We start from the raw sequence: 15,350 nt of genomic DNA, 5'->3' as shown, positions 1-15,350 counted from the left end.
TGAGATGAAAAACAAATGCAGAGCAGATACTTTGCAGAATATTATCCATTAGTGGATGGAAGGTCTCTTTAAATACTGATTAAGTAAGTACTCCTTAGCCAGAGGGAAACCATACATTGAAATGATCAAATTCTTTACCAGTGAGTTGCTATGATTTCAAAAGGAACATAGTTATCAATATCATTGTCTGGCAGTAATGATGTGTATGTGCCTCTGTTTGTGTGCACACTACACTCTTAATGAGGAACTCCAGTAAATGGGGAGCCTGATGTTTGAGCTTCCTCCCTGTTGGCTCGGGGAAAGTATGCTAGAAATGCTTTAATTTGTTTCCCTGCCATGTAGCACTCTCTAACAAAACACACAATACAAAGAGAGACAGGCGGACAACAAAATGAGACACAAAGAGAAACAATGTTAAAAAAGAAATGAAGAACATCTCTGAAAGGAACTGTTGAATTTGTTTCTAAGCATCTCATCCATTCATTGTTTTTCCAAGCAACAGTAAGAGTCTCTGCTGTGTAATATGCTAATCAGAGTGGAACAAATCATATTTTGTAATGCATGTGATGTAATGTCGTGTTAGAAGTCTTTTCAGTTTTTTCTAAACTTCTGTGTTGGAGCTCTGGATGAAATTCGGTAGCAATCATCATAACTTTGATGGGGTTGTCCAGTGGTAGAAAGTCACTAAGTATATTTAGTACAGTTTTGTGCTCCTTTATACTTCTACTATCCTGCCACAGCTCAGAGGCAAATATTGCACTTTTAACACCACTATATTGTTTTGTAGATTCAGATTGATAATATCAAATATGTCTAACAAATGATGGATTATAATACGTCAAGATGAGAGTTCAAGTATTTAAAATGAACTCCACCTGTACCAGCTGCAACATTAAAGTGAGTTACACATAGACGCATTGATAATATAATTCCCATAATATGCGATTCTGAAAAGGGCCACACTGCCTGACTACTTTAACTTTTGCTAGACTTTAAGTATATTTTGACGCTAATACATTTGTGGTTTAACTTTTGAATTCATTGTTGTGAGTTGTAGTTGTAAAAATGTCTTAGTACTCCTTCCACCACTGTTTTTGATTCAGTGTTGCTTCTTATCTACCGTATTCAGTCAGCCACTGTGTTGTCCTTGGCCAATTTGGAATACACAAACGTCTTGTGGATGTTAGCATTAGCCACGGTCCTCATTGGTGGCATTGCTACTGCTACTCATTGTCAAATCGCAGACACCATAAATACAAGTGGTGGAAAAACAAAAGCCCCAGTGCTGAAAAATGAAGCCAACATGGGAATGCAGTCCCTCGAATGGTCACTTGTGACTGGCTTCAAAAGCGAGTCAATCCCCATAGACTCCCACGTTAAAATGCCCAACTTTGGCACACAGTTGGCAAGCCAGTCGAACAATGCAAATGGAGGCGTATGCTTGCCACCGTTATTAAACTGGCATGCACTGAAGTCTCGGCTCCACACACACCCCACCTCTTTGCCCATGTTTGGATTAGCTGGGAGTTGGGGTAACGTCACAGGCCATGTCTGTCTTTATATACATTCTATGGGAAAAATAGGGTTTTTTTCTGACAGCCATGACATCTCCCGTTTTAAAAGAACTATAACAAACCTTGAAAATAGCGCGACCGTTGCTGGTAGTTGCATCTACATGATTAATATTATCAATTCAGCTACTTAAAAAGGAGCTACATTGTACTGTATCTTCATTCACTTGTTAGCAAACTGTCACAAATATGTAACACAAGAACAGATAATTTAGGCTTAGTTTCCTCTTATTTAGCGTGACTTGGCTAGCAATGGGGGAAACAACCAATCGTACAAAGGCTTACACATAAGATGTTTTTGTGCTCTTATAATCATTTTCATAATAATGATTAACAGAATATCTTTGGTTAATTGTATTTTATGTGTAGCTGCACAGTAGACATGCATACCAAGCTGCAGGTTGTCAGTCGTCACGTGACAGACAGTGACTCACCATGCGGTGGATGTGTTGTAGGGCAGGAGCGTGGGGCTGTGGCTCTCCCCTCGGAGGCTGTGTCGGGGCTGGTAGTGGCTGGGGACCATGGGCTGGGCTTGAGCCTGGGCCTCACTCTCCTCTGGCATGGACCTGTGCCACTGACTCCGAGCCTTCTTCAGCCAGCGTCCTCCCAGACCCCATTTCTCCAGGTAGACCCGGCACAGCTCATAGTTTATGGCTGAGTAGTAGAGAAAGTCGAGCGCCAGCAGCACCATGACAAAGAAGCCATAGATCCACACGCCGACCAGGGCTGTATAATTACTGCAGGGGACAGACGGAGAGTATTAGCACAGTGTAATCTGAGAAAGACAATGATAAACACTCCTCACATGCTCCAAGCTACCATCCAGATACCCTTAAGCTAGTTCTATAATTCCTAATAGCTTTGATGGAGCTGCCAGGTGTGTGTGTTTACCCCTCATGTGGCAAGACTGAGACTTTCATCAAATCCTCCCTTGATAAAAACCATAAATATATTAAACAAACCTCCATCTGTTCCATTTGCTGCTTTTTTAATACTTTCTTCTTAAGTTGGACAAAGAATTTCATTAGCACAAGGGACTTTTTTAATCCATCTCATTTTGGCTTCTTGGTAGTTCCTCTGAAAATCTGTGTCACTTGTTTTCATCTTTCATACATTTTCTCCATGAATTACATGATCCAGCTGGATTTATGTGGGGCACATTTGTACTTCCTTTTAGTCCGCCCACATCCATAAAGTACAACAAGGTAGATGAGCAGGAATAGCATTAGAAAATAGTTTCCTGAGAAGTTTGAGAAGCAGCATTTGCCAAAACAGGGCTACTAAATATTTGTGGTTGTGACATTTCTGTTTATATGGTGCTGAGAACATTTACTTGGAAAATATCACAGAAATTGGAAGTGATTCAGTCCTATCTGGACGCTATTCAGAAAGAAAAAAATATTGTTTTGACTCTGAGAGACAGTGATGACACAGAGAATATTGCTTTAAAATCGATATATCTGGAGGGGAACCCATCTTTTATGTCATTTCGGTATACTTTGCAATTTTGACAGCATTAATTAAAGCCGTTACAAAAAAATGATGTCCAAGTGCTCCTGGGTTCCGTAAACCAAGTGAATCCATTTTGGTCTGAAATTATGTGGTCTTGAGGATATTTATCTGACCTTAAAGCTGAGCTGCTTGAATGAGCTGTGAGGCAGGTGAATATTAATACTTCAGTGTTGGGGCGGCCCAACCAGGTAGATAATATCCCCTGGTTTCCACTTATGTAAATCTTACATTTGTGTCTTCCAATGCATGTGAGGCATTTAGGGGACAACTGTTAATTGTAGCTACAGAAAATAACCTGTGTTACACCCCAGACTTCAAATCCTCAACGTGTGAGAAACACTGCACTGTACTCAAATTTAAAATTATCCGCAACTGCATTTACCTTTCCTCACGTCTGCATCAAAGACATTTACCTATAGTTTAGTGTTTCTATTAAGGTGATCTGAGGGGACAACGGGCTTTCCGTGTACCTGGGTCAACCAGAGGGTAAGCAAGCAATATGTGCACAGTCCTTGGAGGGATCGATCATGACCACATAACTAAAACAAATGTTATTCAATATTTAACACGGCTTTCTCAGAGAAGGGAAGCTGATGCAATTGATTATCTGTCAAAGGTTTTTAGCTTTTCATGTTTATTTAACAATTCAGTCTCGGCTGACTCTTCCACTCTGAATCTATTTCGATTCTGCACCATTTCATCTACTTTGTAACTATGAAGAGAGGTATATGCTACAATGACCTGTGAAATCCACACAGGCCGATCGTCTTTGGCTTTACTTTGAACTGCAGTAACCCTCGAACTATAACCATTTCCACCATGCACTGTGAGCAGAATAATGGCCAGTTTAACTCGCTTGGCCAGTGGTAAATATCAAACCCGCAGTCCTATCTTCCATTGAGCCAGGATGAAAGAGTGGCCCAACAGTCCATCTGACACTAAAATGAAATATCATGACCAGCTGCAGGGCAGTGTGAACCATCCCAGACAGAGGCATGCTGGGAGGGCATTAGCAAAGAGAGCTGTGGTTTTGTCACCCAAACCTCCCAATGGGAGCTCCCACAGAACAAGAAGCTCATTCTTCTGTGCCCTTCACTCGGCCTCAACCTGCTCATACTGTGTCCCCTGTGACAATATGTTGACATTATTGCCACATGTAGTATAGTTAGTATTAATAATACTGGACAAGTGTACTATCATTTATCGTATGAATTTCTGTGATACAGTCGTGGTAGATGAAAAAATAGTCAACACTTAATACCTGCTCTCGTGTGGAGGCGTCCCACTCACAACACAACAAATGCTTTCAGCATCTGCTTCTCTCTGTGGTGGTTTTGTGGGTGTAGATCAATGTCAACGTAGCCTCTGAGCAAGAGGCAAGTGGTGTCAATAAGTACGATACTGTCGAGGGAGTGAACCATTTGTGAGTCAGCAGAATATAACCGGCTGTTTTCATCTGATCTGAGGAAATGTCCCTTCTCTGAAACTGCTTGTTGCAGCACAGCTGCTCACAAAAATCTCCTCTCAAGATTCAACACAACCCACATTTTCCCATAATTACCTCCACCAAGGAGGTTATGTTTTGGTCCTGGTTGTTTGTGTTTGTAGAAGGACATCTCAGAAACCACACAACAGATTTCACTGTGATTTGGTGGAAAGTTTCATCATGGTCCAAAGAAGAAATGATTATCTTTTCGTGTGGAAGTCTTATACCTGTAGTCCTTCTTTAAGGATTAATATAATGAGGATATGTTTTGTAGTTTTTTCCATCTTAGACATTTCATCCCATCTCAGCCAAATTTGGTACATATTATATTTAGATGACCTCAAAAAAATGAATTCATTTTGCGTTGCAGCTAACAATCATTTTCATTATCAAATACTCTGCCAATAAAACGTCTTTACATTTTTGTCAGTTTTTTGTCCCCTCTTCTTTGGCACTACATTTTCTCAACTGTTGAACTTCTGTATTCCTATGCATTAGCATGATTACACCGCGCAGTGTATCACACTGCAGATCAGCTGTTTGAGTCATAAAAGGCTGTTTGACGGCAAGATAAAGGGGTGAAAATATTCAAAATATAATTACAATTATTAATTATTATACACTTTAACTGATTCTGTTTTTTTTTTTTAGGTGGGCATGTGTTCAGGTGGCTAAAATGCGTTTCTTTCCTCTGTCCCTGTCCACAGCACTACATTGTTCTGCTTCTGTGCCGATGCTCCTGGCTGCGTCTCCAAACCGACAGTGCTCTGACCCGAATCTACTGCAGGTAATACTCTGATTATGGATAAGTACCTCATACAACCCCGCGTCAAATAACCCGAACAATCACTTTAAAACACAGATGCACCAGACCACTTTGAAAACAATGGTTCGAGTCTGGATATTCTTGACAGTGCAATTCAAAATCGGGAAGAAAGATTGCCAATCAGAATGTGGATGCAAAGATCGCCCGCCCTTAGTATACAACCTAATGACTTATTTTGTAGTATCCTTGCTAGTTAAGTCATCACAGCACCCTGTTGTGTTGGGAATTCCCTATTTTTCTACACTTTGTGTTGCTGGAGAAAAGGATTTAGGTAATAATGACATTTCTATCATTTTCCAAAACTAAACAAATCAAACTAAACCAAGAAATAAAAACTAAAATGGGATTAATAAGACAAAACTGGTACTTGACAGGGCAGACACACGTTGTAGAGAGGTCAAATAGTGTCAAATGACACTATTTTATACTCACTTGTGTGCATATCCGTTTGAGGTGTTGGTGAGGTTGACCTGCATGACCATCTGGAACTCAGTCTCGTTGCAGCAGTACTTGAAGGCGGTGTTGTTGTGGTGGCAGCAGAACATGTAGGTCTTGTTGTCTGAGAGGCGTGGGCAGTGAAAGCCAAAGTGGTAACGCCCCTTGTGGTCAGAGTAAGGTTCACACACCCGGTAATGAGCTGAGAGGGCTGTAGCGTTGGGGAAGACAAAGATTAATGTTAAATCCATTCCAAAGTCAGGAGGAATGTATTTTTGGTACCGCAGGAGATAAAGACTCGTGGGTCTCATGACCTTTGAGACAGACTTTGTGTTTGTTTCCCCCGATTCCTTTATTAAAAATATTGATGGAAAACAACACACAACAAAACACCCTTCAACCTACAGAAGCAGAACCACAAAAACAAAGTACTGAATGCTTTGTTTTTGTGTGTTTTTCTTTGGATGCCTTAGAAAAGATGACTGGAGAGAGTCTGAGTAATAATAATGGTGTAGGACAAGGAACAGAAAAAACAAACACACTGTACCAGCGAAAATAATCAGATAGGAGAAATCATGTTACAGGCCGTGATGGGAAAAGCTCTGTCACCTTTTATTCTTGCTGGAACACAACAACCCAAAATACATCAAGGACGTCTCATTTGTTAGGTAATTATGCAAAATTAAGACCGTCAGTGCTTCTGGATGGAAAAACCAAACATACTCAGGTGTTTGTTTTTTCCTCAGACCAGATACAGAATTTGCTGTGTCAAAATCATGTTACAAATCCCCAGATGGTTGTTTTGGTTGAAGCCAGGAAGGGATGAAACATTTTGTCTGTGCATGACTGGGAAAAAAAAAAAAAAAGAACTGAAATGAAAAAAGCAGGGCTACATCTGTCTGTTCAGCATAAATCACCCTAAAAATGGTACTACTTCTTGGCAGCTGGAAGTATATTGGATGACTGTCCTGAATTCATTATGGAGAAATGCAAAGATATGTAGCACAAATACTACAGCTTATTTGAATTCATCTGTAATTGTGCTGACGAGTCCCTGCAGCGCAAAAGATCAATTAGTACATCATTGCTGTCACAAAGGGGGGAAACGATATTGTTTTTGTTATGGAATATGGCAGCCAATAAGTTTTTGCTTGAAAATGAAATCACAGGAATTTACTTCACTGGCAGTCGAGACTCTGACATCTGATAATAATAAATTACCGATCTGTCAAAGAAACGAACCCGACATAATGAGTGTCAGTTTACGGCGCTGAGACCAGGATACACCCGCTTGTTCAACATCCTCGTATAAATCAGCGTCAGCTTCTTAGCATCATTTTTCTTTCTATTACCAGTTATAAGAGTGAGTCTAAAATGTTTCAGTTTGCCTGGAGACAAACACTGTTAAGTTTGCAGTAGTGATGTACAGTAGAAACTGCACAAAAAGAAACTTGATACCCTTGTCCTGCCCAAAATATGTGTACACATGTCTACCTGCTCATCAGCACACACAGGCTGACGTACGTGAACAAACACACGTGTAAAACTCTACACCGCTGTTGCTGTCTATTTCCCTGTATCTTAAGTTAAGTTTTAAGGAAAGCCTAATTGAAATCAAGTCTTTTCAAGCGTGTCTTGGCGAAGATAGGCGGCAATAACGCTGAGTTACAAGAGAAACAACATAAGACAGATAACACAAAATGTGCCACAAATCAGAATACAAATATAAAACCATGAATACAACGTTTAAAACAGTCATGCAAACAATTTTATTCCCAAACAACCGAAACAGCACCATGACACTACCCAATACATAAATAAATAAATATATAAATAAGATATATCTAAAACAATAACTCAATCAGCTGAACACATCCTAAAGATCCTAAAATAAATCAATAAAACGTAGCCAGAGTTTAGTCATCCTACCATGAGCCCAACTGATTTTCACTCAGTAATGCTACTCATTGGCTGACATATACAAAAAATACAATATTTCGGAGCTGAACTAAAATCAGCAGATAATATTAGACATGCTGATGTATCAGTCTGGCTGTATTTATGTGTGTCATTTGCTTAATCTGCAATAAATGAAGCTCTTTGATTTATTTTTGTTTGATCATTCTCAGAGAAAGCTTAAGTTAAATTATGCCACTCCATGTGAAGTGCACTCATATTTGTAATACTGTAACTGATTTGTCCTTGTCTTATGCATTTCCTTTCATCAGTGAAGCCGAAAAATCTGGCAGTGTCGCCGCTGTGATTTATTTCAAGGTCCACTTATGCTGCGGGGTGATAGAAGTCTTTCAGTAATCTCAGACGGGGACAGATCAGCATTTGAAAGGCGCGAGCTCTTTCAGGTTATAATGAGCTTGGTGTGGCTAGCTATTGTCCCTGCGACAGTCATAACTTTAGCAGAGGAGGGGGTAAAATCAAGCGGCACCGAAGGACACAGTGGGATTAGAAGTCAAGGATGGCTTGCACTGAAAGAAAACTCTTCATTCGACCTTTGCATTGACCGTACAAGTCGGCGAATCAGTGAAATGGTTCTGCAATTAGCTCGTGTTATTTCTAATACATAAATCCTCATACCTGAAGGACGGGTCAGCAGCTGTACGTAAGTGAACTGGCAATACGGAAGCAGAGGCCCCTCGATGTTGGAAGTGGACCATAAAGTCCTCTAACGATGCACGATTTAAAGGTTTTGAAAGAGACGTGTTCAGGGGAAGTCTCTGGCCTCTCAAATGAACAACAGCTGGCTCTGGAAACGAGACAGCTGTAAACACACCCACCTGCTTAATTTCATTAACACCTCTTGAAATTTAGGATACAGTTAACAGCTTGGCTCTTGCATTACAGTTTGTTTACAACCTGCGGTCTGAAAACAGCTATGGCTTTCTCTCAGTTGCAGCAAGCGGCAAGCAACATCTGAACATCAGGCAGTGCTCACACATCATATTCATTTATTTACGGCGTCAATCACAGCTACAGGTTGTTGACATTGTTCTGAAACATGGAGGGAAAACTGGTTCTGTATCTTGTGTTTCATTCAGTGTTCAGTTGCAAGATAATAAAAGTGATATTGACTCACAAGGAACTCATTCAGTTGGGCTTTTGGTTGCTGTAAAATTAATTTCCAATTCCTTATTCTGTAGCAGAGTATAATGGACTTTTGTGTACCATGTTGCTGTTATTGTAATGCATGAAAAATAGCTGATAATGAGCATCAATTCAGACTGAATGCCATCAGCTTAACAATAGATCGACAATTGATCGTCATCAATCAGTCATTTATCCTTCATTAACTCAACATTATCCAGCTTCTCAAATCTAATAATTTGCTGCTTTTCTCTGGTTTTTATCATCATAAATTTAATATGTTTGGGTTTTGGACTATTGGTTGGGCAAAACAAACAATTTTAGGATGTCACTTTGCCCTCTGGGAATTTTCGATATATATTTTCACTATTGTTGAACATTTTATCATGTAATTATAAGATTAGATTTTAAGATTAATGATTGATATTGAATCATTGTTAGTAGCCACTATCTGGTTAGATGTAGAGTCCCTTCACTACACTTAAAACTGATTCTGGTCTATAGTAAATATTGCAACAGCAGCTTTTTGTTATTTCCCAGAGACTAATTCTGTCCTCTAGACCAAAACTAATCTGTGAAAAATCTGTAATGTAGCCTTGCACTCAATACTCCCAAAGTGCAAGTCAAGTCAGAAATCAACTCTGTGCATTTTGGAGAGTTATATTTCATTGTTCCTTACCACCAAAGATGGTAGAAATCCAGGTATTACATCTCATCTCTGGCTGTCACCCAGAATTCACAGACCCATAGTTGCATAAGAGTCATTTGGAGTTGTTATTTGCAAAGAGATCGAGGTCCTCTGGGTTTGAATGCATATTTTCGTGTATGTGAAGGAGGACTTTTCATGCTATAACACGGTGTTAAGTTGCTCTTTAATGAGGTGGTCATTAACATCATTCGCACTCTCACTCTTCTGGTTATTATGGCTTCACTGTTTGATCCAACCTGTCACATGCTCCTGGTAGCTGTTTTCTCCCACTAACACTCCCTCTTCCTCTTGCCCTATTTTATCATTTTCAAACTTGACTTGGCATCTTTTCCCATGTGGATAATATATACTTCATATCGCAGAGATACTGTATCTGTTGGCTGGGTTGTTTTGTTATAGCTTTTGGGGTTATAAGTGTGCACTCTTTACAGTTGCTGCAAGGCCTCATTTACAAGCCCCCCCCCAGGTTTCAGAGCTTTTCCTGCCAAGTACACTTTTTCTTTTTGGCAATAAATATTTCCAAGTCACTTGATTTTAAGTGTGTCTGACTTAACGTCTGGACATCAGATGTCAACATCTATCTCCCCTCGAAACATAAATATGTGTCTTTTGGGTTCATTTCCTGCATTTAGTTCATTAGTTCACTGCTGGCTCCCTCTGTAAAGGACTGACACCCACATTTCGAGGTAACCTGAGTTTGTAGAAACTTCTCCTAGCATGACTAATATGAGCACACCCTGAGTCTCTTTATATGAGCGATTGGAAGCTCCTGTAATGAAAAAAATATTACGTTTTGAGGGCCAGACAGGCAGATTCAGACTGATAAGAAACTTTACAGACCTGCAGTGGACAGCAGGAGGAAAATGACCGTCAGGACATTGAAGGACTGCCGGCTGGTGATAGTCATCTTCTCGTCCTCATGTGGGAAGAAGGAAGGGCACAGGAGGGAGGGAAGGAGGGAAGGAGGGAGGGAGGAAGGGAGGGGGAGGGGGGCTTCTTGGCTTTAGCTGGGTGTGGGCATCCTCTGCTTGCTGATGGCTCCTCTCACATGGCTGCTGCTGCTGGGAGTCAAGACTCCTGATGGGAACAAGACAACCAAGGAGAGGAAAGATTAAGTTATTTGATTTGGATTTCTGGAAGTTCCACCCCACTGTGGGGACAGCTTGTCTGGCAGCGAGCGCCCATGATGCCTCCTGAAATCTGTCCTTTGGTTTACATAATAGAATGACTTGGACATGAATTTTAATTGGAATTGGCACTCTGGCAACACTGAGGCTAAAAGCTGTTCCACACTTGTAGAAATTCCTTTAGTGGATACAGTTTCTCTACATTTGATGAGAGAAAACTTTGCTGTCATTGTTTGTAACACAGAGCTGAAACGATTAGTTGATTAATCAATCAACAGAAAAATTAATATTGATCATTATGATATAGATTGTTATATTGACTATTTTGATAATGATTAATCCCTTTAGTCCTTTATCGAGTAACATTTGTAACAAGATCTTGTTTGAGTCATTTTATGTAACAGGTGGTTTCAGCTTCTCAATAGTGAATATTTGCAACTTTTCTTTGTCATATATGATCGTAAACTGAATATCTGTGTTTTATACTCCTTGATTTTCCTTTGACATTTTATGTACCAAACAATTAGGCATTGATTGATTGAAAAAATAATCATCAATCTATTAATCAGTGCAGCCATACACATTGTATTTATGTATTTTAGTAAATTCTAGTGGCCATATTAAGGTATCATAATTTGATGAGCTGAAACAATTATTTGAGTAATTGATTAGTCCATTGATAGGAAAGTAATCGGCAACTATTTGAAAAACGTAATCAATGAACTGATCATCAAACATTATAATACCAGTAATTATCTGGTTCCAGCTTCTCAAATATTACAACATGCTCTACTTTTATTTGTCGTCTTTGGCTGGGATGTTAAATTGTGATCTACATTTTTTTTCTAACATTTTATACAATTAAATGATTAATCAAGAAAATAATCAACAGGTTCATAATAAAAATAATAGTTAGTTGAGCAGGGTCCTTAATTTATAAATAATTTTCCTGGAAAGAACATGGTTGGCATTAATTATAGTGAAGAAGAGAGAGCCGCTAGTCCTCAGCAGGTCAGCTGAACTTACATACAAATCAACATATGGACAATAAAGTTTCCAATAATAAATACATAATAACCCTTACTTGGGTTTAAATTGGATGTTTGTTGAGTTCAGATTTACGTAGTTATTTCCAGAAAATGTCCTGTTTTTTTTTTTTGTTTTTTTTTTCTCACAAAATTACAGATGCATAAAATACAGTATCATGGTTAGTTGTAGCTCTAGTAATGCAGACATCTTACACTTTGAGAACACATAATGCTCACCGATGTATCATATCAGAAAGTATATTTCTCTTAAGAAAGTTTTATTTTAACTAAAATTAATAATCTAATTTATCAGTTTATCCTCTTGAGAACTGAGATTAAAACATTGCCTAATAGCCAGTGGAGGTTTAATTATATAACTATGCTTGGTAGTAAAGAAAAATGCTACTAGTGCACTAAAAGCACAGTTTTCCTAGAAAAAGTGTTGTTTATACCAAATCTTTAATGAATTACACAGAAGTTGCTCCTTCAGCACGGTGTAGAGAGTTCTGATTGCAGAACTGCTGAGGAGCACTTTGCTTGTAAATGAAGCATCGTGGGACTTCATGAATTCATCTTCCTCTACTTGAGTACCACTGTGTGGTTACCGTTTGAAGCTCCGTCATAGCCACCTGTCCTCTGATGTTAAGTGAGATTAATGAGGCGGTGGCACATTTTGCTTAGCCATGCTCAATTGTTTCTGTTTGGCAGATTTATTCCTTTAATAGCACCACAGGAAATTATACATAAATGTCCTTGCATTAGTTAGAGGTGATGTTTATGGTAATTTATTCTACTAAACTGAAGCATGGCCACTGCATTGGTTTTGGAGCTCTTATCAGTGTCAGACATGTGATAGAGGAAGTCAGGGTGGGCGGAAAACACAGCTAATGATGGAAGGTGTGTCTACATTTAAGGATGGCTGAAATGGAAGACAGCAGAGCTAGTGTTGCCGGCACAGATTTCATAGCAAGTAGGGTGTTAAATGCTTTGGAAAATGTATTCACTCCCCAAAACCATAAGACCTGCACTTCCCATATTTAAGACATGGATCATTGTCAACTACAGTACCAGAATCTGCCTTTGAAAATGACCGCAAAGACATTGTGGGCTTTAGCTGCATTTGTGTGCAGAGAGACTTAAACATCCTCTGTGCGGAGGCAGCATGGAAAGTAAAACAAAACTCAAGTCCTGAATTATTAAGGAGCTGACAGCAACTGACAACAGAATAGAAACCACATATAAAAAGCAACAAGGATGTAAAAGGCCATCAGCGTTCTTCTTTATCTTGTGATGAGAAAGAATGGTGGATAACATCCAATTTATGTTGCATGACCACCCCACCAGGGTGAGTGGGTGAGAGCAACATGTCGTCAAAATATTGAAATGCTGAATTGTTACTGTTATTGTTTGCGAATTGCGGCAGCCAGGAGTTGTTGTAGCAACGCTCCCCACACACACACACACACACACACACACACACACACACACACACACACACCGCTCACAAAGGCAAACGTTATCTGGTTGAGGCTAACACAGCAGCAGCAGCTCATAACGTCTTTACTGTCTGTCAAAATATATAATGCTGACTGAATATTTTCACACAACTGATCTGTCACCACGTTAGTCAGCTTCAACTACTGCTTTACACACTGACTATATGGAGAGGCGGGTGTGTGTTTTTGCTGTGGTATTGAATTTGGTATCAAGAATTGTGGTATTTCAGTGGTATTGGTACCAAATTTCTGTTACATCCCTAATTGCGATGGGCATTTCTCACTTTTTCTGATATTTTATCGACCAAAGAGGTAATGTAGAAAATGATCTGGAAATGAATCCACAATGAAAACAATCTCTTGTAACTTTCACACCTTTGCACACCTGGCCAATTCATTCGTCATTGGTGATAAACCGCCGAACCATGGGGATACATTGCTTTTTCACCGTGGTAGGAAAAGAAAATCTATACTGTCAAAGCCTTAGGTGGCTGTCGGCTTGTTAGTTTCAGAAATTTCCAAAAGTTGGCTGATGCACACCTGTGGATTAAGAGTCCTCTCAGATTGAAAATTTTGGACTTGATGATATTTGGGCCTGTGGAAAAGTTACCCAAGCACAACAAGTATAAATGACTTTTTAGTTACTTATTTTTTCTTAAAAAGATACCCCCTCTGAAACTGACCCAAGGACAGACAGATCGATCCAAACAGACCAGAGAAACGACAAACTCACTCATTATTCACCTTGATCCTTCTAACATCAAAAACCCACTTTTTTTTCTCGTGATAATTAAGTTGCATCATGTGATCAGAGCCGAGTCCTTTATCTTTTGGGTATTACACATATTTTGACATAAAGACCTCAGACCTACAACAATACAGTGAGACTGTACCTGACCCAATTAGACTGAAACTAATTTGGACCCTGTTCCTATAGACCTCATGAAGGCCTCTACTCCCTTATCAGACTTGCCTGAACACCACCTCCGATACCCTTTTTACAACAACATTAGAGCGCATAAGCAGATTTTCCAAACACCCATAGACACAGATTCAAACAGTGAGCCGCCAGCTGCTGTGTAGACTGGTAAAATGGATCTATCGCGTGTTGGTGCTCCTGTAAGTGTGTGAGTCTCCGTGTGAGACGCTTCGGTGAGTGAGTGTGCGTTTTGAAAACCTATTGAGCACAGCCCCGAGTGCAGCACACTCTCAGCAGAAGGCGTAGCCATGGTGTTTCTGGTGTAACAGCACCGTGCTGGGCAGGTGACAGTGTTTGTGTCTCAGAAAGACGTCACAACACAGATAAGGGAGGAAAATTGGCGCCTTCATTCAGGTGTCACGTTTACATCACTGCTGATCAGAGCAGGAGCCGCCGCTACTGCAGAGTCATTTGACCCGGGGCTGAATGCTGTTTGTTCCCTATAACATTGACTAAGAAAAGCTCGATGGTAGCAGGTGTTAGCCTCATTTGAACAGTGTAAAAGGTCCGTACTCTGTCAATAAAATATAATATATAAAATATTTTCTAAGTATATCATAAATATAATACAGGTTGTGTGGCCATCTGAGTGTGAAGTCAAGCATTACTGGAAAAAATGTACTGGAAGGAACTAAGGTTACGCAAACACACTGGGGAATCCTGACGTCTGTCATTTTACTGTGTTAGTTAGTTATTGTACCTGTTCCAGTTCCTACCTGTTGCCATGTTTCTTATGTAATCTAAACCGCACGGGCCGATGGTTTCACATGGCCAAACAAATACACAAAGCCGTTACTATGGGCCGTATGGACAGAATATGTACGTGGAGCACAGCAGGCTGTTTCTGTTCTGAGTCTTTTAAAGCATTTTAGATCAGACAAGCTGTTCCCTCTTTAGGAAGCCAGGCAGTGGGGCTCCCAGGAGGCTTGTTAGAGTGGCATTTTCTATATTTTTTTTCTTACTTCTGGTGAGAGCTTCGGTGTACTGTCAGATGACAACATGTGCAGCACGACGAGGGATTCCCATCCTCTCAAATCTCCCTACAAGCTGACTCCTCTTCCTTTCTACAGCTGTGGTCTTTC

The 15,350-nt window shown here is 39.9% G+C and overlaps 1 protein-coding gene across 3 annotated transcripts in view; it reads right to left on the bottom strand.

Annotated features, from left to right (window-relative positions):
* The window catches only part of shisal1b (shisa like 1b), a 44,381-nt gene that overhangs the window by 10,130 nt on the left and 18,901 nt on the right, over positions 1-15,350 (bottom strand). For 2 of the 3 annotated variants that reach the window (XM_023400337.2, XM_087172285.1), the window contains exons 2-4: positions 10,479-10,715; positions 5,828-6,041; positions 2,002-2,308 (exon numbers count right to left, since the gene is read on the bottom strand). In XM_023400337.2, the coding sequence (XP_023256105.1) occupies positions 2,002-2,308; positions 5,828-6,041; positions 10,479-10,545 (588 nt within the window). In that variant the 5' untranslated portion in view covers positions 10,546-10,715. Of the gene's footprint in view, positions 1-2,001; positions 2,309-5,827; positions 6,042-10,478; positions 10,716-15,350 lie in introns of those variants that run through there. The other variant, XM_023400338.2, reaches the window with a different exon arrangement.

Source organism: Seriola lalandi, unplaced genomic scaffold (assembly GCF_002814215.2).
Source record: "Seriola lalandi dorsalis isolate HSWRI2012SDOR001 ecotype SW California unplaced genomic scaffold, Sedor1 jcf7180002052274, whole genome shotgun sequence".
Classification (NCBI taxonomy): Eukaryota; Metazoa; Chordata; class Actinopteri; order Carangiformes; family Carangidae; genus Seriola; species Seriola lalandi.
This window is presented reverse-complemented; position numbering and strand designations above follow the sequence as displayed.